At 41.7% G+C, this 25,550-nt stretch overlaps 1 protein-coding gene across 12 annotated transcripts in view; it reads left to right on the plus strand.

Annotated features, from left to right (window-relative positions):
* LOC139541431 (exocyst complex component 2-like) overlaps positions 1-25,550 on the plus strand; it is a 177,581-nt gene that overhangs the window by 146,244 nt on the left and 5,787 nt on the right. For 11 of the 12 annotated variants that reach the window (XR_011668343.1, XM_071346079.1, XM_071346085.1 and 8 more), the window contains one exon: positions 21,480-21,583. Coding sequence is in view for 11 of the 12 variants with exons in the window: in XM_071346079.1 (XP_071202180.1) it covers positions 21,480-21,583 (104 nt within the window). In the remaining variant the exon portion in view is untranslated. Of the gene's footprint in view, positions 1-20,521; positions 20,811-21,479; positions 21,584-25,550 lie in introns of those variants that run through there. The other variant, XM_071346092.1, reaches the window with a different exon arrangement.

Here is a 25,550-nt window from a genome sequence, read left to right on the forward strand (position 1 = left end):
ATGAATCCTGACCAGATGGAGGATTTACTACAAGCAGCCTACAAAAGAAATTGATAATATTTTGGGATGTCCAGTATGGTTTTGGTATTCATTGGGGTTGAGATAACTAGAGATTATTTTCTGCTGTTGCTGTTGTTATTGTTGTAGACTATTCTAGGGAAGTCATAGTTGTGTCATTTACAGTAACCTAACCTTTGCCTTCAATGTTGTTACACCTCCACTGTTCTGTGATGTATTTTTAGCAGGGCTTTGTGTCTAGCCTCAATGTGTTCCTGTGTGTGGTTACTGTGTACGGCATGCGTTGGAGGGCTGCCGAGAGCAGAGGCGTTTACAATAAGAGAGAGAGTTTCTTAAAGAGGAATGGCCTTTATAGAGATGTGTGCGAGAGAGAGAAAGAGAGCGAGAGATAGAAAGAGTGTGTGTGTTGGATTCAGTGGTACTTGGGGAGATGAAACACACTGTGTGCAGTAGTATGTAGACCTGGCCTACACTGCTGAAAGTAAGAGGGAGGGTGGTTTGAGGGAGGTCACAGAGGTGAGTAGGCAGAAACGGGTAGTGGGTTCATATGATTTGAGGAAATGACTCTGAAACAAGGAAGAGGGGGGATTTTCTCTAAAAGGTGGAGGGGAATGGAGAAAGGAGGTAAATAACCTAGGAGTGTGTTTCAGAGAGCTCAAAATAAATGTACAGAAAAGCAAGTGAGAGAGGAGTGTATGACAGACCTATAGGCTACTAGTCTTGTATGAAGGTCCTATAGTGAAGGCTCATTGACACTAATGGTGTGGCTTGACTAACATTTAATGTTAAATATACATTAAAATGTTTCTAAGTGAGGCTTATTTGTAACATTTTATAATATTTTTCCAAACAATATAAACATACACAGACAATAGACAGCAGACAGACGCACACAAACAACAACAACACCCCTGCCTAGCTCCCACCTCCTCCATGGCCTGCAAGACTCTACTACACGTGAACTCAAACTGCCTTCATGGCCTGCAAGACTCTACTACACGTGAACTCAAACTGCCTTCATGGCCTGCAAGACTCTACTACACGTGAACTCAAACTGCCTTCATGGCCTGCAAGACTCTACTACACGTGAACTCAAACTGCCTTCATGGCCTGCAAGACTCTACTACACGTGAACTCAAACTGCCTTCATGGCCTGCAAGACTCTACTACACGTGAACTCAAACTGCCTTCATGGCCTGCAAGACTCTACTACACGTGAACTCAAACTGCCTTCATGGCCTGCAAGACTCTACTACACGTGAACTCAAACTGCCTTCATGGCCTGCAAGACTCTATTACACGTGAACTCAAACTGCCTTCATGGCCTGCAAGACTCTATTACACGTGAACTCAAACTGCCTTCATGGCCTGCAAGACTCTATTACACGTGAACTCAAACTGCCTTCATGGCCTGCAAGACTCTATTACACGTGAACTCAAACTGCCTTCATGGCCTGCAAGACTCTACTACACGTGAACTCAAACTGCCTTCATGGCCTGCAAGACTCTACTACACGTGAACTCAAACTGCCTTCATGGCCTGCAAGACTCTACTACACGTGAACTCAAACTGCCTTCATGGCCTGCAAGACTCTATTACACGTGAACTCAAACTGCCTTCATGGCCTGCAAGACTCTATTACACGTGAACTCAAACTGCCTTCATGGCCTGCAAGACTCTATTACACGTGAACTCAAACTGCCTTCATGGCCTGCAAGACTCTATTACACGTGAACTCAAACTGCCTTCATGGCCTGCAAGACTCTACTACACGTGAACTCAAACTGCCTTCATGGCCTGCAAGACTCTATTACACGTGAACTCAAACTGCCTTCATGGCCTGCAAGACTCTACTACACGTGAACTCAAACTGCCTTCATGGCCTGCAAGACTCTACTACACGTGAACTCAAACTGCCTTCATGGCCTGCAAGACTCTATTACACGTGAACTCAAACTGCCTTCATGGCCTGCAAGACTCTACTACACATGAACTCAAACTGCCTTCATGGCCTGCAAGACTCTACTACACGTGAACTCAAACTGCCTTCATGGCCTGCAAGACTCTACTACACATGAACTCAAACTGCCTTCATGGCCTGCAAGACTCTACTACACGTGAACTCAAACTGCCTTCATGGCCTGCAAGACTCTACTACACGTGAACTCAAACTGCCTTCATGGCCTGCAAGACTCTACTACACGTGAACTCAAACTGCCTTCATGGCCTGCAAGACTCTATTACACATGAACTCAAATTGCACCACTCTGCGCTTTTTTGTCGCTCACACTGTTTCAATATTCAAATAATAATACATTTGATTCTTCCACTGTTCCAACGATGGAGGATCACTTGATTTCCAGTTTTTGAGCAAAATATTTTTCAAAATGATTGACGAGAAAAGTACGATGCACACACTCATATGCCATGTCTTGAAATAAGCAGGAAGATGGATTAAAAGTCTATTTATATTGTAAAACTTTTGACAGACAACTTTCTGACGTCGCCCATAACTTTCAGACTTTTTAGCACTCCCAGATGGCATGAATCATTGAGTCACAGTTAGTTTTGCACTTTAGACATGACTCATTCTGTACATTAGTAATACTGGATTAAGTGTATATTTTAGTTAACAGTAATTTAGTTAGTTATGTGCCAACATCAGTTCTTTTCAGGTCTTGGTTCAAATAGTTTATATTTGTTTTCTAAGAGGTTGTCAGTTGGATAGGCTCTCTGCAAGGTTTTGTATATCTTACCCATCATATGATCTATCATTTTCTGACTCAAATAGAATTCCTCAACATTGCTCTGATGTCCAAAAGATTTCAGATTGAAATTTCGTGACATAAAACTTTTAAATTGCATGTGTTTGAAAATGTCTATATTGGCCAGTCCAAAATCTATTTTTAATTATGTAATGGAAATAATTGTATTTCCTATTACCAAGTAATTTAGTCACTATGCCTTTAATTTTAAATCTGGGCCAATTTACCAGGTGAATTCTGTAAAGCTACGGATTGTTCCATAGGGGTGTGATATTGGTTCTTGTAGAACCCATTTGATGTTCTTCCATATAGTTATAGTGTTCTTACCTACGAAGTTGTTAATGTTCTTAGCTCCATCCTTTGAAAACAAACACCTGAAAGATTCTGCGGATGAGCATGTGTATCTTCAATATATACCCATTGTTCCTCTTCAGTGTATTTAACAATTCCAGGTCTGGAAGGTTAAAACCACCCTCAGACATAGGAACATGTAAAACTTTCCGATTTATTCTATGATTTTTATTTGCCCATATAAAGTCTGTTATGGCCAAATATACTTTTTTAAAGAATGTCTTCGGTGGGGTAATTGGTATTACCGAGAATAAATATAAAAACTTTGGGAGTCATGCCATTCTAAAGAGGTTTTTGGGAAAATTGTTCTATTTAATTACATCTGCTTTTGTGTTGTTGAGCAATAGGATAAAGTTATCTTCATATATTTGTTGTATGTTGTTACTTATTAAGCATCCTAAGTATTTAATATTTTTTGTGGTCCACTTAAAGGATTGCTGTAGATCATTAGTTATTTTTTATTTCAGTTCTTTCCACATCCTGAGATTTTAGAGTATTCTGAAAATATTTTTTAACAAGATAAATTAGGATAAATTATTTTAGCTGGAAAGTTGAAGGCTTCCAAAGTTTTGAAAAGAAAAGGCCATTCAAGACAGTCAATAGCCTTTTCGGCATTAACAGCAGTTATTCATAAATCTAAATCGTGTTTTTTAGCAGTATTGTATTATACTGAAACATGTTCTTGTATTTGTTTGTAAGTGTGTATTTTGAATAAACCCTGTTTGATTAATATGTCTCAAGTCTGGTAAGACTTTTACCATTGTGTTCCTTATGAGTTTTATTATTATTTTATTTATACAATTTATGGGTCTGTAATCTGCAGGGGACTCTTCTGATTTTAATATAACTTAAATAACTTTTTGGAAGCACTGAATTGAGTGACGTGTGTTGTCATTTGAGTAAATAGAGGCACTACTTTGTCCCAGAATGTCAAACAAAAATCTATGTGAAAACCGTCCCACAGCTGGTAATTTTCTCCGTGGTAATGTTTTAACAGTGAATATTTATTTTTGATTGATTCTATTTTTAGTGATAATTTTTTGTCTGCTGATAGTTGCTTTAGGGAGTTTGAGTCTAAGAAGGGTGTAGGATCAGTCCAATTGCAAAAAGTATTGGGACAGTGACAATTTTTTTATTGTTTTGGGCTTTGTACTCAGAATTATACAATGCTGAAATTATACAATTACTATTAGGTTACAGTGCAGACTGCCAGCTTACATTTTTGTGTATTTTCATCCATATCGGGTGAACCGTTTAGAAATTACAGCACTTTTTGAACATAGTCCCATTTTAGTCCCATTTTAGGGGACCAAAAGTACAGTGCATTCATAAAGTATGCAGAACCCTTGACTTTTTCCACATTTTGTTATGTTACAACCTTATTTTATTCCACATTTTTTCCTCATCAATCTCCACACAATACCCCATAATGACAAAGCAAAAACTGTTTTTTAGAAAAGTTTGTACATAAGCATTCATACCCTTTACTCAGCACTTTGCTTAAGCACTTTTGGCAGCAATTACAGCCTCAAGTCTTCCTGGGTATGACGCTACAAGCTTGGCACACATGTATTTGGAGACTTTCTCCCATTCTTCTCTGCAGATCTTCTCAAGCTCTGTCAGGTTGGATGGGGAGCGTCACTGCACAGATATTTTCAGGTTTCTCCAGAGATGTTCGATCGGGTTCAAGTCCGGGCTCTGGCTGGGCCACTCAAGGACATTCAGAGACTTGTCCCGAAGCCACTCCTGTGTTGTCTTGGCTGTGTGCTTAGGGTCATTGTCCTGTTGGAAGGTGAACCTTCGCCCCAGTCTGAGGGTCTGAGCGCTCTGGAGCAGGTTTTCTTTAAGGATCTATTTGTACTTTGCTCCATCTTTCCCTCGATCCTGACTAGTCTCCCAGTCCCTGGCACTTAAAAATATCCCCACAGTATAATGCTGCCACCACCATGCTTCACCGTAGTGATGGTGCCAGGTTTCCTCCAGATGTGACGCTTGGCATTCAGGCCAAAGAGTTCAATCTTGGTTTCATCAGACCAGAGAATCTTGTTTCTCATGGTCTGAGAGTCCTTTAGGTGCCTTTTGGCAAAGTCCAAGCGGGCTGTCATGTGCCTTTTACTGAGGAGTGACTTCCGTCAGGCCACTCTACCATGAAGGCCTGATTGGTGGAGTGCTGCAGAGATGGTTGTCCTTCCAGAAGGTTATCCCATCTCCATAGAGGAACTCTTGAGCTCTATCAGTGTGACCATCGGGTTCTTGGTCACCTCCCTGACCAAGGCCGTTCTCCCGTGATTGCTCAGTTTGGCTGGGCGGCCAGCTCTAGGAAGAGTCTTGGTGGTTCCAAACTTCTTTATTTTAAGAATGATGGAGGCCACTGTGTTCATGGGAACCTTCAATTCTGCAGACATTTTTTGGTACCCTTCCCCAGATCTTTGCCTCGACACAATCCTGTCTCAGAGCTCTACGGACAATTCCTTCGACCTCATGGCTTGGTTTTTGCTCTGACATGCACTGTCATCTGTGGGACCTTATATAGACAGGTGTGTGTCTTTCCAAATCATGTCCAATCAATTGAATTTACCACAAGTGGACTCCAATCAAGTTGTAGAAACATCTCAAGAATGACCAAAGGAAACAGGATGCACCTGAGCTCAATTTTGAGTCTCATAGAAAAGGGTCTGAATACTTATGTAAATAAGGTATTTCAGTTTTTTATTTGTAAGAAATGTTCAAAAATTTCTAAAAACCTGTTTTCTTTTAGTCATTATGGGGTATTATGTGTAGATTGATGAGGAAGAAAATGTATTTCATCCATTTTAGAATAAGGCTCTAACATAACAAAATGTGGAAAAAGTCAAGGGGTCTGAATACTTTCTGAATGCACTGACCAGGTGAATCCAGGAAAAAGCTATGATCCTTTATTGATGTCACTTTGACCCCTTATTAAATCCACTTCAGTCAGTGTAGATGAAGGGGAGGAGACAGGTTAAATAAGGATTTTTAAGTCTTGAAACAATTGCAACATGGATTGTGTATGTGTGCCATTCAGAGGGTGAATGGGCAAGGCAAAATATTTAAGTGCCTTTGAACGGGGTATAGTAGTAGGTGCCAGGTGCACTGGTTTGTGTCAATAACTACAAAGTTCCTGTGTTTTTTATGCTAAACAAATTCCCATGTGTATCAAAAATTATCCACCACCCAAAGGACATCCAGACAACTTGACACAACTGTGGGAAGTATTGGAGTCAACATGAGCCAGCATCCCTGTGGAAAGCTTTCGATGCCATGTAGAGTCCACGCCCTGACAAATTGAGGCTGTTCTGAGGTCAAAAGGGGAGGTGCAACTCAATATTAGGAAGGTGTTCTTAAATGTTTTGTACACTCAGTGTGTATGTTGAAGAGGGTGGGGCTCAAGCCTATTTTAACTGCACACTTGTTAGTGTACATTGATTTAGTAAATGTCATATGTTTTTCCCCCAACACCACTTTCCATCCATTTGTATAGCAGACCCTCACAACAAATTGAGTGAAAATATTTTTTGAAATCAACAAAGCATGAGAAGACTTTGCTTTTGTTTTGTTTGTCAGTTAGCGTGTGCAGGGTGTATATGTGGTCTGTCGTACGGTATTTTAATAAGAAGACAATTTTACTTTTGCTCAGGACATTGTTTTCACTGAGGAAATGTTGAAGTCTGCTGTTGATGATACTGCAGAGGGTTTTTCCGAGATTGCTGTTGGCGCAGATTCCACTGTAATTATTGGGGTGAAATTTGTTTGTGTATTGGGGTGATCAGTCCTTGGTTCCAAATATTGGGGAATATGCCATAGCTGAGGATGATGTTAAAGAGTTTAAGTATAGTCAATTGGAATTTGTGGTCTGTATGTTTTATCATTTTTGCTTAGGATACCATCAACACCACAGGTCTTTTTGGGTTGGAGGGGTTGTACTTTGTCCTGTAGTTCATTCAATGTATTTGAAGAATCCAGTGGGTTCTGGTAATCTTTAATAGCTGATTATTTGATTTGTAGTTGATCATGTACACTGAACAAAAATATAAACGCAACATGCAACAATTTCAAAGATTTTACTGAGTTAAGTCAATTGAATTCATTAGGCCCTAATCTATAGATTTCACATGACTGGGAATACTGATGCATCTGTTGGTCACAGATACCTTAAAAAAAGTAGGGGCGTGGATCAGAAAGCCAGACAGTATCTGGTGTGACCACCATTTGCTTCATGCAGCGTGACACATCTCCTTCGCATAGAGTTGATCAGGCTGTTGATTGTGGCCTGTAGAATGTTGTCTCACTCCTCTTCAATGGCTGTGCGAAGTTGCTGGATATTGGTGGGAATTGGAACAAGCTGTAGTACACGTCGATCCAGAGCATCACAAACATGCTCAATGGGTGACATGTCTGGTGAGTATGCAGGCATTTTCAGCTTCCAGTATGTATGAGACATTTTCAGCTTCCAGAAATTGTGTACAGATCTTTGCGTCACGGGCATGTGCATTATCATGCTGAAACATGATAATGAAGGTGATGGTGGTGGATGAATGGCACGACAATGGGCCTCAGGATCTCGCCATGGTATCTCTGTTCATTCAAATTGCCATCAATAAAATGCAATTGTGTTTGTTGTCCGTAGCTTATGCCTGCCCATACAATAACCCCACTGCCACCATGGGGCACTCTGTTCAATGTTGACATCAGCAAATCGCTCACCCCCTGACACGTCTGCCATCTGCCCGGCACACTTCTCCGGCGTGCCAGTGGCCATTGAAGGTGAGCATACGACGCCGAACTGCAGTCAGGTCAAGACCCTGTTGAGGTCGACAGGCACCAGATGAGCTTCCCGGTTTCTGACAGTTTGTGCAGAAATTCTTTGATTGTGAAAAACCAAAGTTTCATCAACTGTCCGGGTGGCTGGTCTCAGACGATCCTGCAGGTGAAGAAGCCGGATGTGGAGGTCCTGGGCTGGCGTGGTTACACCTGGTCTGCGGTTGTGAGGCCGGTTGGACGTACTGCCAAATTCTCCAAAATTATGTTGGAGGCAGCTTATGGTAGAGAAATAAACATTAAATTCTCTGGCAACAGTTCTGGTGGACATTCCTGCAGCCAGCATGCCAATTGCATGCTCCTTCAAAACATGAGACATCTGTGGAATTGTGTGGTGTGACAAAATTGCACATTTTAGAGTGGCCTTTCTATTGTCCCCAGCACAAGGTGCACCTGTGTAATTACCATGCTGTTTAATCAGCTTTTTGATATGCCACACCTGTGGGTGGATTATCTTGGCAAAGGAGAAATGCTCACCAACAGGGATGTAAACAAATGTGTGTGCAAAATTGTAGATAAATAAATGTTTTGTGTGTATGGAACATTTCTGGGATCTTTTATTTCAGCTCATGAAACATGGTTTTGTGTGTTCCAATATTCCCAGAAGTGGTTAGATTCATGGATTCTTCTATTACTGATTTCTGATGTGTTGTTCCTTCTTTTTTCTTTGTGTATTTCTGTACTGTTTTAGTGTTTCACCATAGTGAAGATGTTGGCTCAGGTTTTCTGGGTCTCTGTGTTTTTGGTTGGATATGTTACTAAATTTCTTTATTAGGGTTTTGTATTCATCAAAATGTTTTCATTGTTGTTAATTCTCCCTCCCTCCCTGCTGCCATCTATCTGTCACAGGAGGAACTAAGGTCTTACACTCAGTCCTGTAATGTACACCGTAGCAATAGGCATTTCTCTATAGGCAAGTCTGGTACCCGAGTCAGACACACTGTCTGTCAATCATTCAATACAAATCACTCTCATAGCGATTTACTAAAAGTAATTTCCTAACTTGGCACCTCCTGATTACCAGAAAAAAAATGTAAAAATGTAAAGTAAAAGTCAAGACAATGTTTCCAGGTTTAAAAATAAAATATAAAATTGTGCAGATGCTGTATAAATCTGTCCCATAAAGTAGTACAACAAAAACACATCTCCCCTCATTTCAAATCACTGAGCACGGAAAGGGACAGACTTGCTTATCTTGGCACGGAGCAGTCTATTCTTAAATTTAAAGTTATCTTTCACCTTAGTGAAGCCAGCCCAGTCCACCAAGAACCAACCTTTCAAAACATGCCTATTGGTGTCTCTGCCTTCCTGACTGCTCAGGGGCCGAGCTAGACTGACTGACCACAGTGAGTAGACCACCAGGGCAAATCAGGCCAGTCTGTCTTGTTCATGTAAGGAATAGGAGCCATGGCCAGAGTAAAATATATCTGTCTTTTCTTCTGCCTCGCTCTCCATCTGGCATAAGCAAAGAAATCTCGATATAATCTAATTATTTAGACACGGAATAGGGCAGTTTTACATGCACACACACAGACAGACAGAGACAGATCAATAGACACCCCGCCCAGACCAGTGGGACCCCCACCCCAACCAATCAACACTCCCCCAAGTCAACTATGCCCACACCCCATTTAGGCCCCCTCAGATCAGACCTATGCCCCTCCTGCCCACCTCATGCCCCCGACTCCCGCAAAGAGGGCCTCAACATGGAAGTCACACATACACCCAGGCCGTGAGCAGGCAAACAGGCCCAATCCCCACTCTTACACTAGCCCAAGCCCGTGGCATGTACCAGATGCTCAGCAGGCTCTACTCACACTTACTGGCCTGAGGCCAAACCACACGACCAACAACATTGGACACTTTATGGAACACAAAGCCTTCATTATCTCATCCTGGAATATCCAAGGTCATCTGCCTTTGGCCTTAAGAGCAGGAACCTGGACTTCACCAAAGAAATCAGACTACAGACATTGTCATCCTGCAAGAAACATGGTATAGAGGAGACGGACCCACTGGTTGCCCTCTAGGTTACAGAGATCTGGTAGTCCCATTCTGTCACGTGTGCTCCCTCTCTGGCCTCTAGGTCACCAGGCTGCTCGTGATGGCGCACCTGCGCGTCATCACTCACCTTGACTTCCATAACTTCCCTGATTACCTTCCCTATATATGTCACTCCCCTTGGTTCCTTCCCCAGGCGTTATTGTTTCTGTTTCTGTGTCATGTCTGCGTTGTCCGTGTTTCTTATTTTATGTTGTGTTTATTTATTAAAACACTCACTCCCTGAACTTGCTTCCCGAGTCTCAGTGCACATCGTTACACATCCACCAAACTACCAGGTGTGCAACAGGGAAGGGACTCAGGGGGTATGCTAATTTGGAATAGAGCAGACCTAACTCTATTAAATTAATCAAAACAGGAACATTTTACATTTGGTTAGAAATTATAAAGGAAATTGTCTTAACAGAGAAAAATGTCCTCCTGTGTGCTACCTACAGTTGAAGTCGGAAGTTTACATACACCTTTACCAAATACATTTAAACTCAGTTTTTCACAAATCCTAACATTTAATCCGAGTAAAAATTCCCTGTTTTAGGTCAATTATGATCACCACTTTATTTTAAGAATGTGAAATGTTAGAATAATAGAATATAATTATTTATTTCAGCTTTATTTCTTTCATCACATTCCCAGTGGGTCAGAAGTTTACATACATTCAATTCATATTTGGTAGCATTGCCTTTAAATTGTTTAACTTGGGTCAAACGTTTAGGGTAGCCTTCCACAAGCTTCCCACAATAAGTTGGATAAATTTTGGCCCATTCCTCCTGACAGAGCTGGTGTAACTGAGTCAGGTTTGTAGGCCTCCTTGCTCGCACACGCTTTTTCAGTTCTGCCCACAAATTGTCTATAGGATTGAGGTCAGGGCTTTGTGATGGCCATTCCAATACCTTGACTTTGTTGTCCTTAAGCCATTTTACCACAACTTTGGAAGTATGCTTGGGGTCATTGTCCATTTGAAGACCCATTTGCGACCAAGCTTTAACTTCCTGACTGAGGTCTTGAGATGTTGCTTCAATATATCCACATAATTTCCCTACCTCATGATGCCATCTATTTTGTGAAGTGCACCACTCCCTCCTGCAGCAAAGCACCCCCACAACATGATGCTGCCACCCCCGTGCTTCACGGTCGGAATGGTGTTCTTCGGCTTGCAAGCGTCCCCCCTTTTCCTCCAAACATAACGATATTCATTATGGCCAAACAGTTCTATTTTTGTTTCATCAGACCAGAGGACATTTCTCCAAAAAGTACGATCTTTGTCCCCATGTGCAGTTACAAACCATAGTATGATTTTTTAGTGGCGGTTTTGGAGCAGTGGCTTCTTCCTTGCTGAGCAGCCTTTCACGTTATGTCGATATAGGACTCGTTTTACTGTGGATATAGATACTTTTGTACTTGTTTCCGCCAGCATCTTCACAAGGTCCTTTGCTGTTGTTCTGTGATTGATTTGCACTTTTTGCACCAAAGTACGTTCATCTCTAGGAGACAGAACACGTCTCCTTCCTGAGTGGTATGACGGCTGCGTGGTCCCATGGTGTTTATACTTGCGTACTATTGTTTGTACAGATGAACGTGGTACCTTCAGGCGTTTGGAAATTGCTCCCAAGGATGAACCAGACTTGTGGAGGTCTACAATTTTTTTCTGAGGTCTTGGCTGATTTCATTTGATTTTCCCATGATGTCAAGCAAAGAGGAACTGATTTTGAAGGTAGGCCTTGAAATACATCCACCGGTACACCTCCAATTGACTCAAATGATGTCAAATAGGCTATCAGAAGCTTCTAAAGCCATGAAATAATTTTCTGGAATTTTCCAAGCTGTTTAAAGGCACAGTCAACTTAGTGTATGTAATCTTCTGACCCACTGGAATTGTGATACAGTGAATGATAAGCGAAATAATCTGTCTGTAAACAATTGTTGGAAAAATTACTTGTGTCATGCACAAAGTAGATGTCCTAACCGACTTGCCAAAACTATAGTTTGTTAACAAGAAATTTGTGGAGTGGTTGAAAAACGAGTTTTAATGACTCCAACCTAAGTGTATGTAAACTTCCGACTTCAACTGTATATCCCCCCCACTAGAATCCCCATACCTTAATGAAGACAACTTCTCCATCCTGGAGGTGGAAATCAATCATTTCCAGGCCCAGGGACATGTACTAGTCTGTGGCGACCTACATGCCAGAACCGGACAAGAACCTGACACCCTCAGCACACAGGGGGAGAAACACCTGCCTGGAGGTGACAGCATTCCCTCCCCCATATGCCCCCCTAGGCACAACTATTACAAGATAACCAACAAAAACAGGTCACAACTCCTGCAGCTCTGTCGCACGCTGGGTATATACATAGTCAATGGTAGGCTTCGAGGCGACTCCTGTGGTAGGTACACCTATAGCTCATCTCTTGGCAGTAGTACTGTAGACTACTTTATCACTGACCTCTACCCAGAGTTTCTCAGAGCGTTCAGTCAGCCCACTGACACCCCTGTCAGACCACAGCAAAATCACAGTCTACTTGAAAAGAGCAATACTCAATCATGAGGCATCAAAGCCAAAGGAACTGAATAATATGTAGATGGAAGGAAAGTATTGTAGAAACCTACCAAAAAACAATTAGGCAACAACAAATTGAATCCCTTTTAGACAACTTCCTGGACAAAATGGTTCCACTATAATAGTGAAGGTGTAAACTTGGCATTAGAAAATCTAAACAGTATATTTGACCTCTCAGCTTCCCTATCAAATCAAAAAATGTGAAACAGAAAACCGAAGAAAATGAACAACAATGACAAATGGTTTGATGAAGAATGCAAAAACCTAAGAAACCTATCCAACCAAAAACATAGAGACCCAGAAAACCTGAGCCTACGCCTTCACTATGGTGAATCAATGAAACAATACAGAAATACAGTACGGAAAAAGAAGGAAGAGCACGTCCGAAATCAGCTCAATGTAGTTGAAGAATCCATAGACTCTAACCACTTCTGGGAAAATTGGAAAACACTAAACAAACAACAAGAAGAGTTATCTATCCAAAATGGAGATGTACTGTATGAGTAAACCACTTCTCCAATCTTTTTGAACCTATAACAAAGAACAAACAGCAAAAACATATACATGATAATATATCAATCTTAGAATCAACTTTTAAAGACTAATGGAACCCACTGGGATTCTCCAATTACTTTGAATGAACTACAGGACAAAATACAAACCCTCCAACCCAAAAAGTCCTGTTGTGTTGATGGTATCCTCAATGAAATTATAAAATATACTGACAACAAATTCCAATTGACTATACTTAAACTCTTTAGCATCATCTTTAGCTCTGCCATCTTCCCCCATACTTGAAACCAAGGACCCCAATCCACAAAAGTGGAGACAAATTTGACCCCAATAACTATCGTGGGATATGCGTCAACAGCAACCTTGGGAAAATCATCTGCATTATGTTAACAACAGACTCGTACATTTCCTCAGTGAAAACAATGTACTGAGCAAATGTCAAATTGGCTTTTTACCAAATTGCTGTATGACAGACCACATATTCACCCTGCACACCCTAATTGACAAACAAACAAACCAAAACAAAGGGAAAGTCTTCTCATGCCTTATTGATTTCAAAAAAGCCTTTGACTCAATTTGGCATGAGGGTCTGCTATACAAATTGATAGAAATCAGTGATGGGGGAAAACATACGACATTATAAAATCCATATACACAAACAAGTGTGCGGTTAAAATGGGCAAAAAAAAATATAATTCCCCACAGGGCCGTGGGGTGAGACAGGGATGCAGCTTAAGCCCCACCCTCTTCAACATATATATCAACGAATTGGCAAGGGCACTAGAACAGTCTGCAGCACCCTACTAGAATCTGAAGTCAAAAGTCTACTGTTTGCTGATGATCTGGTGCTTCTGTTACCAATCAAGGAGGGCCTACAGCAGCACCTAGATTTTCTGCACAGATTCTGCCAGACCTGGGTCCTGACAGTAAATCTCAGTAAGACAAAAATAATGGTGTTCCAAAAAATGTCCAGTGGCCAGGACCACAAATACAAATTCCATCTAGACACCGATTCCCTAGAGCACACAAAATAACTATACATACCTCGGCCTAAACATCAGCACCACAGGTAACTTCCACAAAGCTGTGAACGAGCTGAGACAAGGGAAGAAGGGCCTTCTATGCCATCAAAAGGAACATAAAATTTGACATACATATTAGTATCTGGCAAAAAATACTTGAATCAGTTATAGAACCCATTGCCTTTTATGGTTGTGAGGTCTGTGGTCCGCTCACCAACCAAGAATTCACAAAATGGGACAAACACCAAATGGAGAGACTGCATGCAGAATTCTGCAAAAATATCCTCTGTGTACAACGTCAAACACCAAATAATGCATGCAGAGCAGAATTAGCGCGATAACCGCTGATTATCAAAATCCAGAAAAGAGCCGTTAAATTCTAAGCGATTCCCAATCCTTCCATAACAAAGCCATCACCTACAGAGAGATGAACCTGGAGAAGAGTCCCCTAAGCAAGCTGGTCCTGGGTCTCTGTTCACAAACACAAACAGACCCCACAGAGCCCCAGCACAGCATCACAACTAGACCCAACCAAATCATGAGGAAGCAAAAAGATAATTACTTGACACATTGGAATGAATTAACAAAACAAATGAGCAAACTAGAATGCTAGTTGGCCCTAAACATAGAGTACATAGTGGCAGAATACACTGTGACTGACACAGTCGTGAAGAGGGCACGACAAAGCCTATTCCCCTCAGGAAACTAAAAAGATTTGGTATGGGTCCTCAGATCCTCAAAAGGTTCTACAGCTGCAACATCGAGAGCATCCTGACTGGTTACATCACTGCCTGGTACAGCAACTGCTCGGCCTCTGACCGCAAGGCACTACGGAGGGTAGTGCATACAGCCCAGTACATCACTGGGGCTAAGCTGCCTGCCATCCAGGACCTCTACACCAGGCGGTGTCAGAGGAAGGCCATAAAAATTGTCAAAGACCCCAGCCACCCCAGTCATAGACTGTTCTCTCTACTACCGCATGGCAAGCGGTACCGGAGTGCCAAGTCTAGGACAAAAAGGCTTTTCAACAGTTTTTACCCCCAAGCCATAAGACTCCTGAACAGGTAACCAAATGGCCACCCGGACTATTTGCATTGTGTGCCCCCCCCCCAACCCCTCTTTTTACACTGCTGCTACTCTCTGTTTATCATATATGCATAGTCACTTTAACTATACATTCATGTACATACTACCTCAATTGGGCCAACCAACCAGTGCTCCCGCACATTGGCTAACCGGGCTATCTGCATTGTGTCCCACCCACCACCCGCCAACCCCTCTTTTACGCTACTGCTACTCTCTGTTCATCATATATGCATAGTCACTTTAACCATATCTACATGCACATACTACCTCAATCAGCCTGACTAACCGGTGTCTGTATGTAGCCTCGCTACTTTTATAGCCTCGCTACTGTATATAGCCTGTCTTTTTACTTTTGTTTTATTTCTTTACCTATCTATTGTTCACCTAATACCTTTTTTCCACTATTGGTTAGAGCCTGTAAGTAAGCATTTCACTGTAAGGTCTACTACACCTGTTGTATTCAGCGCACGTGACAAATAAACTTTGATTTGATTTGACCCAAACTTAAGGAAAACTTTGACTATGTACAGACTCAGTGAACATAGCCGTGCTATTGAGAAAGGCCGCCGTAGGCAGACCTGGCTCTCAAGAGAAGGCAGGCTACGTGCACACTGCCCACAAAATGAAGTGGAAACTGAGCTGCACTTCGTAACCTTCTGCTAAATGTATGAGCATATTAGAGACACATATTTCCCTCAGATTACAAAGATCCACAAAGAATTTGAAAACAAACTCAATTTTGATAAACTCCCATATCTACTGGGTGAAATACCACAATGTGCCATCACAGGAGCAAGATTTGTGACTTGTTGCCACAAGAAAAGGGCAACCAGAGAAGAACAAACACCATTGTAAATACAACCCATATTTATGTTTATTTATTTTTCCTTTTGTAGTTTAACTATTTGCACATCGTTACAACACTATGTAGACATAATATGACATTTGGAATCAGAGCGCGGGTAAACCTTGCCAATGGGGTGTTAAGGGGAACACTCAACACAGAAAGCCTTCTGTTCTCATCTCGCATAAAGCAGCTTGTATAATCACACATCACACTATGCCCAGGGCATGTTATCTTCAGCCTTGATCAGGTATTCCCAAACTGGGCTACACCCAATGCCGTCGGGAGTACACCAATAAAAATGTGATTCACATTAAAAATATATATATATCATCATTATTTATTTATTTTATTTATTTTTTCTTCACATTTTCAAACAGTACATTTATATTTTCTAACGGGGAGATACATTCGGGTGAGGTTTTTTTCTCGCCTGAGTAGCCTCGTTTCACTGCCAAAAATAAAATGAAACCATCTAGTGTTCAGCGAAATAACAACACAATGTCAAATACAGGTAGCCTAGTCAAATAATTAACATCCAATCACATCAACTGTTACTCTCTCGCGGGAAACCTTCACTCTTGCGCAGACATTTAGAAACGAAAGTTACAATTTGAAAAATAAGCCACTGGAGTTTTTTGAGTGAGAATAAAGACGACTTTCGAGTAGTAAGACATGTATAAAAGCAACAGATATCATTAAAAACAAGAGGCTAGAAGCATCTTATATGGTTAGCTACTGAGTGGCTAGGACAGGCAAGCCCCATACTATTTTGGAGGATTTAATTCTTCCTGCTGCCGCGGATATGACTGGGACAATGCTGGGGGAAAAGGCCAAAAAAACTATACAGACAATGCCTTCATCAAACAACACTGTTTCACAACGCATCAGTGACATGGCAGGAGATGTTTTGAAACAATTACTGCTTCGCATACAAGCCAGTGAATTATATGCATTACAGTTGGATGAGTCAACAGACGTGGCGGGCCTGGCACAGCTCCTGGTATACAGTGGGGCAAAAAAGTATTTCGTCAGCCACCAATTGTGCAAGTTCTCCCACTTAAAAAGATGAGAGAGGCCTGTACTTTTCATCATAGGTACACTTCAACTATGACAGACAAAATGAGGGAAAAAAATCCAGAAAATCACATTGTAGGATTTGTAATGAATTTATTTGCAAATTATGGTGGAAAATAAGTATTTGGTCACCTACAAACAAGCAAGATTTCTGGCTCTCACAGACCTGTAACTTCTTCTTTAAGAGGCTCCTCTGTCCTCCACTCGTTACCTGTATTAATGGCACCTGTTTGAACTTGTTATCAGTATAAAAGACACCTGTCCACAACCTCAAACAGTCACACTCTAAACTCCACTATGGCCAAGACCAAAGAGCTGTCAAAGGACACCAGAAACAAAATTGTAGACCTGCACCAGGCTGGGAAGACTGAATCTGCAATAGGTAAGCAGATTGGTTTGAATAAATCAACTGTGGGAGCAATTATTAGGAAATGGAAGACATACAAGACCACTGATAATCTCCCTCGATCTGGGGCTCCACGCAAGATCTCACCCCGTGGGGTCAAAATGATCACAAGAACGGTGAGCAAAAATCCCAGAACCACACGGGGGGACCTAGTGAATGACCTGCAGAGAGCTGGGACCTAAGTAACAAAGCCAACCATCAGTAACACACTACGCCGCCAGGGACTCAAATCCTGCAGTGCCAGACGTGTCCCCCTGCTTAAGCCAATACATGTCCAGGCCCGTCTGAAGTTTGCTAGAGAGCATTTGGATGATCCAGAAGAAGATTGGGAGAATGTCATATGGTCAGATGAAACCAAAATATAACTTTTTGGTAAAAACTGAACTCGTCGTGTTTGGAGGACAAAGAATGCTGAGTTGCATCCAAAGAACACCATACCTACTGTGAAGCATGGGGGTGGAAACATCATGCTTTGGGGCTGTTTTTCTGCAAAGGGACCAGGACGACTGATCCGTGTAAAGGAAAGAATGAATGGGGCCATGTATCGTGAGATTTTGAGTGAAAACCTCCTTCCATCAGCAAGGGCATTGAAGATGAAACGTGGCTGGATCTTTCAGCATGACAATGATCCCAAACACACCGCCCGGGCAACGAAGGAGTGGCTTCGTAAGAAGCATTTCAAGGTCCTGGAGTGGCCTAGCCAGTCTCCAGATCTCAACCCCATAGAAAATCTTTGGAGGGAGTTGAAAGTCCGTGTTGCCCAGCAACAGCCCCAAAACATCACTGCTCTAGAGGAGATCTGCATGGAGGAATGGGCCAAAATACCAGCAACAGTGTGTGAAAACCTTGTGAAGACTTACAGAAAACGTTTGACCTCTGTCATTGCCAACAAAGGGTATATAACAAAGTATTGAGATAAACTTTTGTAATTGACCAAATAGTTATTTTCCACCATAATTTGCAAATAAATTCATAAAAAATCCTACAATGTGATTTTCTGGAATTTTTTTTCTCATTTTGTCTGTCATAGTTGAAGTGTACCTATGATGAAAATTACAGGCCTCTCTCATCTTTTTAAGTGGGAGAACTTGCACAATTAGTGGCTGACTAAATACTTTTTTGCCCCACTGTATGTCCATTATGTTTATAGGGGGCCAATTAAGGAAGACATCCTCTTCTGCAAACCACTGGAAACCAGGACAACATGAAAGGATATTTCTAAAGTACACTGCAGCATCCACCGAGAGGCTCTTGCTGCCAAGGGAAAGCCTGACAGCTTGAAAGATGTTTTGGACACTACAGTGAAAATGGTTAACTTTGTTAAAGCAAGGCCCCTGAACTCTTGTGTATTTTCTGCATTATGCAATGATATGGGCAGCGACCATATACTGCTTTTACAACATACGTGCGCTGGTTATCAAGGGGCAAAGTATTGACACATTTTTTTAAATTGAGAGAGTAGCTTAAAGTTTTCTTTACTGACCATAATTTTCACTTGTCTGACCGCTTGCATGATGACGGGTTTCTCAGGCGACTGGCCTATCTGGGTGATGTTTTTTCACGCCTGAATGATCTGAAACTAGGATTACAGGGACTCTCCGCAACTATATTCAATGTGCGGGACAAATTGAGGCTATGATCAAGAAGTTGGAGTTCTTTTCTGTCTGCATTAACAAGGACAACACACAGGTCTTTCCATCATTGTATGATTTTTTTGTGTACAAATGAACTCAAGCTTACAGACAATGTCAAATGTGATATTTTTTATTTATTTTTTTATTTCACCTTTATTTAACCAGGTAGGCTAGTTGAGAACAAGTTCTCATTTGCAACTGCGACCTGGCCAAGATAAAGCATAGCAGTGTGAACAGACAACAACACAGAGTTACACATGGAGTAAACAATAAACAAGTCAATAACATGGTAGAAAAAAAGAGAATCTATATACAATGTGTGCAAAAGGCATGAGGAGGTAGGCAATAAATCGAATAATTACAATTTAGCAGATTAACACTGGAGTGATAAATCATCAGATGATCATGTGCAAGTAGAGATACTGGTGTGCAAAAGAGCAGAAAAGTAAATAAATAAAAGCAGTATGGGGGGTGGGGTAGGTATATTGGGTGGGCTATATACCGATGGACTATGTACAGCTGCAGCGATCGGTTAGCTGCTCGGATAGCAGATGTTTAAAGTTGTTGAGGGAGATAAAAGTCTCCCTCATCAATAGCGAAGCACCTGAGTGAGATGGGTGTGCAATTACGCAGGTACTTTCCCGAAACGGATGACACAAACAACTGGATTCCTTATCCCTTTCATGCCCTGCCTCCAGTCCACTTACCGATATCTGAACAAGAGAGCCTCATCGAATTTGCAACAAGCGGTTCTGTGAAAATTTTATTGAATCAGAAGCCACTGCCAGATTTCTGGATAGGGCTGCGCTCAGTTTCTTGCCTTGGCAAATCGGCTGTTAAGACACTGATGCCCTTAGCAACCATGTACCTATGTGAGAGTGGATTCTCGGCCCTCACTAGCATGAAAACCAAATACAGGCACAGACTGTGTGTGGAAAATTATTTAAGACTGAGACTCTCCAATGTCTGAAGGGGTACGGGACTATAAAAAGTTTGGGAACCACTGGCCAAATGGGGGCTGTAGTGATACTATAACATTTAACTGTACCACTGTATAATTAAATAGTATACTTAGAGAAATAAGGACATGTAATTTCCATTAGAGCGGTCACTTGACTATCTTGTCACTATAATAGACCATTTTTGCTCAGGTGATGGCTAGAAGAGATCGAGGTTTGGTTAAAAAAAAACATCAGATTTAACTTTTCGTAGCAGGCTAGAACTTAAACAGCATGTTGTGATAATTAACGTAACAGGTTAGGATAATTTGGTTAAGGTAAGGAAAAATTGTAAAATTTTCAATTTGACGTTAATTTAACAAGAGCTGTATCCCATCTAGCCATGACCCTTTGACTAATATGAGCTAGTGAAAGATTTGCCTCCGTACTTTCGCCAAAACGCACACTTGTGTCGAAATTGTCGGCAGGTTGTTCAAGCTATTCATTCACCAAAACAAACTTTGCTTTACACGTTTACCTGTCAATATAGTTACGCTGTGACAAAGTCAAATGAGAAATTGTGCGAGGTGAAACCCATTTAGAAACGTTTTGTCAACGAAATGGCGATGTTATTCTGGGGAAGAGGACTTCGCAACGCGGTTACAAAAAAGGCTATGCAAGGAGTCCAGCTCTACTGGTAATACATGCAGTTCAAGTGTCCGTAAATACGATGTGTATTCTACGGTAGCTAGCTAGCGTATTATTTGCAGATATTACAACAATGGTTCGTGGTTAGCAATGAAAATACTTAGAATAGTCTATGCCTCCAATACAGCTGTCATGCATGTTGTCTGGCTATCAGTGCAGTTTAATATATTGACAGACGATGGCGCTATTTACCAATCTCAGGCTCCAGTTGCAGCGCATGAAATGTAATATACATTTGGTTTGAGACCAATCAAATTTCAATCAAATGTATTTATAAAGCTCTTTTTACGTCAGCTGATGTCAAAGTGCTATACAGAAACCCAGCCTAAAACCCCAAACCGCAAACAATGCAGATGTAGAAGCACGGTGGCTAGGAAAAACTCCCTAGGAAGAAACCTAGCGAGTAACCAGGCTCTTAGAGGTGGCAAAGTCTCTTCTGGCTGTGCCGGGTGGAGATTATAACAGTACATGGCTAAGATGTTCAAACGTTCATGGTTGTAGAGGGTGCAACAGGTCAGCCCCTCAGGAGAAAATGTCAGTTGGCTTTTCATAGCCGATCATGATGTATGTCATAGATTATCAGTTAAAATACGCATGAATTGTCAGTATTTATTCATCAAGTAGATAATCTGTCTAATTGTGTTTGTTTTCCCCTCAGTACGTCAGTGATATCAGGCAGAGAGCGTGTGAATGGGGTGGATCTGTTCTACCAGCAGACTGGAAAAGGAGACCATGCTGTTTTACTACTGCCTGGAGCTCTGGGTAGGTAACAACACTAGTAACATGGTCCCCGGGCTACACTAGTCTGGTGCACAACACTACCAACCTTTGTCACTTCCCCAAGCCTTGTCCATTGACTGTCTAAAGTTGTAGATGATGATCTCTTTCAAATATGGAGTAGCCTAAATCATACGTCACACTACTGATTAAGGCATCTGCCCATCAGAGCATCAACATTAGTAATTGTGACTTTGATGTTGAGAGGTGACTGAGGACTTCAAGCGGCAGTGGTTCCCAAACTTTTTATAGTCCCGTACCCCTTCAAACATTCAACCTCCAGCTGCGTACCCCCTCTAGCACCAGGGTCAGTGCACTCTCAAATGTTGTTTTTTGCCATCATTGTAAGCCTGCCACACACACTATACGATACATTTATTAAACATAAGAGTGAGTGTGAGTTTTTGTAACAACCTGGCTCATGGAAAGTGACAAAGAGCTCTTATAGGACCAGGGCACAAATAATAACATAATAATAATAATCAATAATTTTGCTCTTTATTTAGCCATCTTATATATAAAACCTTATTTGTTCATCAAAAATTGTGAATAACTCATCGCAGGTTAATGAAAAGGGTGTGCTTGAAAGGATGCACATAACTCTGCAATGTTGAGTTGTATTGGAGAGTATGTCTTAAATAATTTTCCACACAGTCTGTGCCTGTATTTAGTTTTCATGCTAGTGAGGGCCGAGAATCCACTCTCACATAGGGACGTGGTTGCAAAGGGCATCAGTGTCTTAACAGCACGATTTGCCAAGGCAAGAAACTCTGAGCTCAGCCCTATCCAGAAATCTGGCAGTGGCTTCTGATTAAATTCAATTTTCACAGAACCGCTTGTTGCAAATTCGATGAGGCTCTCTTGTTCAGATATCGGTAAGTGGACTGGAGGCAGGGCATGAAAGGGATAACGAATCCAGTTGTTTGTGTCATCCATTTCGGGAAAGTACCTGCGTAATTGCACACCCATCTCACTCCGGTGCTTCGCTATATCACATTTGACATTGTCAGTTAGCTTGAGTTCATTTGCACACAAAAATCATACAATGATGGAAAGACCTGTGTGTTGTCCTTGTTAATGCAGACAGAAAAGAGCTCCAACTTCTCAATCATAGCCTCAATTCTGTCCCGCACATTGAATATAGTTGCGGAGAGTCCCTGTAATCCTAGATTCAGATCATTCAGGCGAGAAAAAACTTCACCCAGATAGGCCAGTCGTTTGAGATGCTCGTCATCATGCAAGCGGTCAGACAAGTGAAAATTACAGTGTCAAGAAAAAGTATGTGAACCCTTTGGAATTACCTGGATTTCTGCATAAATTAGGCAAAAAATGTTTATCTGATCCTCATCTTAGTCACAACAATAGATGAACACAGTGTGCTTAAACTAATAAAACAAAAATTATTGTATTTTTCTTGTCTATATTGAATACATAATTTAAACAGTCACAGTGTAGGTTGGTAAAAGTATGTGAACCCCTAGGCTAATGACTTTTCCAAAAGCTAATTGGAGTCAGCTAACCTGGAGTCCAATCAATGAGACAAGATTGGAGATGTTGGTTAGAGGTCCCTATAAAAAACCCTCAGAAAGTTTGAGTTTGCTATTCACAAGAAGCATTGTCTGATGTGAACCATGCCTTGAACAAAAGAGATCTCAGGAGAACTAAGATTAAGAATTGTTGACTTGCATAAAGCTGGAAAGTGTTAGAAAGGTATCTCTAAAAGCCTTGATGTTCATCAGTCCACGGTAAGACAAATTGTCTATAAATGGAGAAAGTTAAGCACTGTTGCTACGCTCCCTAGGAGTGGCCGTCCTGCAAAGATGACTGCAAGAGCACAGTGCAGAATGCTCAAAGAGGTTAAGAAGAATCCTAGAGTGTCAGCTAAAGATGTACAGAAATCTCTGGAACATTCTAACATCTCTGTTGACGAGTCTACGATACATAAAACACTAAACAAGAAAGGTGTTCATGGGAGGACACCACGGAAGAAGCCACTGCTGTCCAAAAAAACATAGCTGCACGTCTGAAGTTCATAAAAAAGCACCTGGATAATTAAATGTTTTATTTTATTTTATTTCACCTTTATTTAACCAGGTAGGGCAGTTGAGAACAAGTTCTCATTTACAACTGCGACCTGGCCAAGATAGAGCAAAGCAGTGCGACACAAACAACAGAGTTACACATGGGATAAACAAACGTACAGTCAATAACACAATAGAAAAAGTCTATATACAGTCTGTGCAAATGTAGTAACATTAGGGAGGTAAGGCAATAAGTAGGACATAGTGGTGAAATAATTACAATTTAGCAATTAAACACTGGAGTGATAGAAGTGAAGAAGATGAATGTGCAAGTAGAGATACTGGAGTGCAAAGGAGCAAAAAAATAAATAACAGTATGGGGATGAGGTAGTTGGGTGGGCAATTTACAGATGGGCTATATACAGGTGCAGTGATCGGTAAACTGCTCTGACAGCTGATGCTTAAAGTTTGTGAGGGAGATATAAGTCTCCAGCTTCAGTGATTTTTGCAATTTGTTCCAGTCATTGGCAGCAGAGAACTGGAAGGAAAGCCGGCCAAAGGAGGAGTTGGCTTTGGGGGTGACCAGTGAAATATACCTGCTGGAGCGCGTGCTACGGGTGGGTGCTGCAATGGTGACCAGTGAGCTGAGATAAGGCGGGGCTTTACCTAGCAAAGACTTATAGATGGCCTGGAACCAGTGGGTTTGGCGACGAATATGAAGCGAGTACCAGCCAACAAGAGCATACAGGTTGCAGTGGTGGGTAGTATATGGGGCTTTGGTGACAAAACAGATGGCGCTGTGATAGACTACATCCAATTTGCTGAGTAGAGTGATGGAGGCTATTTTGTAAATTACATCACCGAAGTCAAAGATCGGTAGGATAGTCAGTTTTCTAAGGGTATGATTGACAGCATGAGTGAAGGAGGCTTTGTTGCGAATTAGGAAGCCGATTATAGATTTAATTTTGGATTGGAGATGCTTGATGTGAGTCTGGAAGGAGAGTTTACAGTCTAACCAGACACCTAGATATTTGTAGTTGTCCACATATTCTAAGTCAGAACCGTCCAGAGTAGTGATGCTAGACGAGCGGGCGCGGGCAGCGATCGGTTGAAGAGCATGCATTTAGTTTTGCTTGCATTTAAGAGCAGTTGGAGGCCACGGAAGGAGTGTTGTATGGCATTGAAGCTCGTCTGGAGGCTTGTTAACAGTGTCCAAAGAAGTGCCAGAAGTATACAGAATGGTGTCGTCTGCGTAGAGGTGGATCAGAGAATCACCTGCAGCAAGAGCGACATCATTGATGTATACAGAGAAAAGAGTCGACCCGAGAATTGAACCCTGTGGCACCCCCATAGAGACTGCCAGAGGTCTGGACAACAGGCCCTCCGATTTGACACACTGAACTCTATCTGAAAAGTAGTTGGTTAACCAGGCGAGGCAGTCATTTGAGAAATCAAGGCTGTTGAGTCTGCCTTTAAGAATGCGGTGATTGACAGAGTCGAAAGCCTTGGCCAGGTCGATGAATACGGCTGCACAGTATTGTCTTTTATCGATGGAGGTTATGATATCGTTTAAGACCTTGAGCGTGGCTGAGGTGCACCCATGACCAGCTCATTGACCAGATTGCATAGTGGAGAAGGTACGGTGGGATTCGAAATGGTTGGTGATCTGTTTGTTAACTTGGCTTTCGAAGACTTTAGAAAGGCAGGGTAGGATAGATATAGGTCTGTAACAGTTTGGGTCTAGAGTGTCACCTCCTTTGAAGAGGGGGATGACCGCGGCAGCTTTCCAATCTTTAGGGATCTCAGACGATACAAAAGAGAGGTTGAACAGGCTAGTAATAGGGGTTGCAACAATTGTGGCGGATAATTTTAGGAAGAGATGGTCTAGATTGTCTAGCCCAGGTGATTTGTAGGGGTCCAGATGTTGCCGC

The sequence above is a fragment of the Salvelinus alpinus genome, chromosome 16 (genome assembly GCF_045679555.1).
Source record: "Salvelinus alpinus chromosome 16, SLU_Salpinus.1, whole genome shotgun sequence".
NCBI lineage: Eukaryota > Metazoa > Chordata > Actinopteri > Salmoniformes > Salmonidae > Salvelinus > Salvelinus alpinus.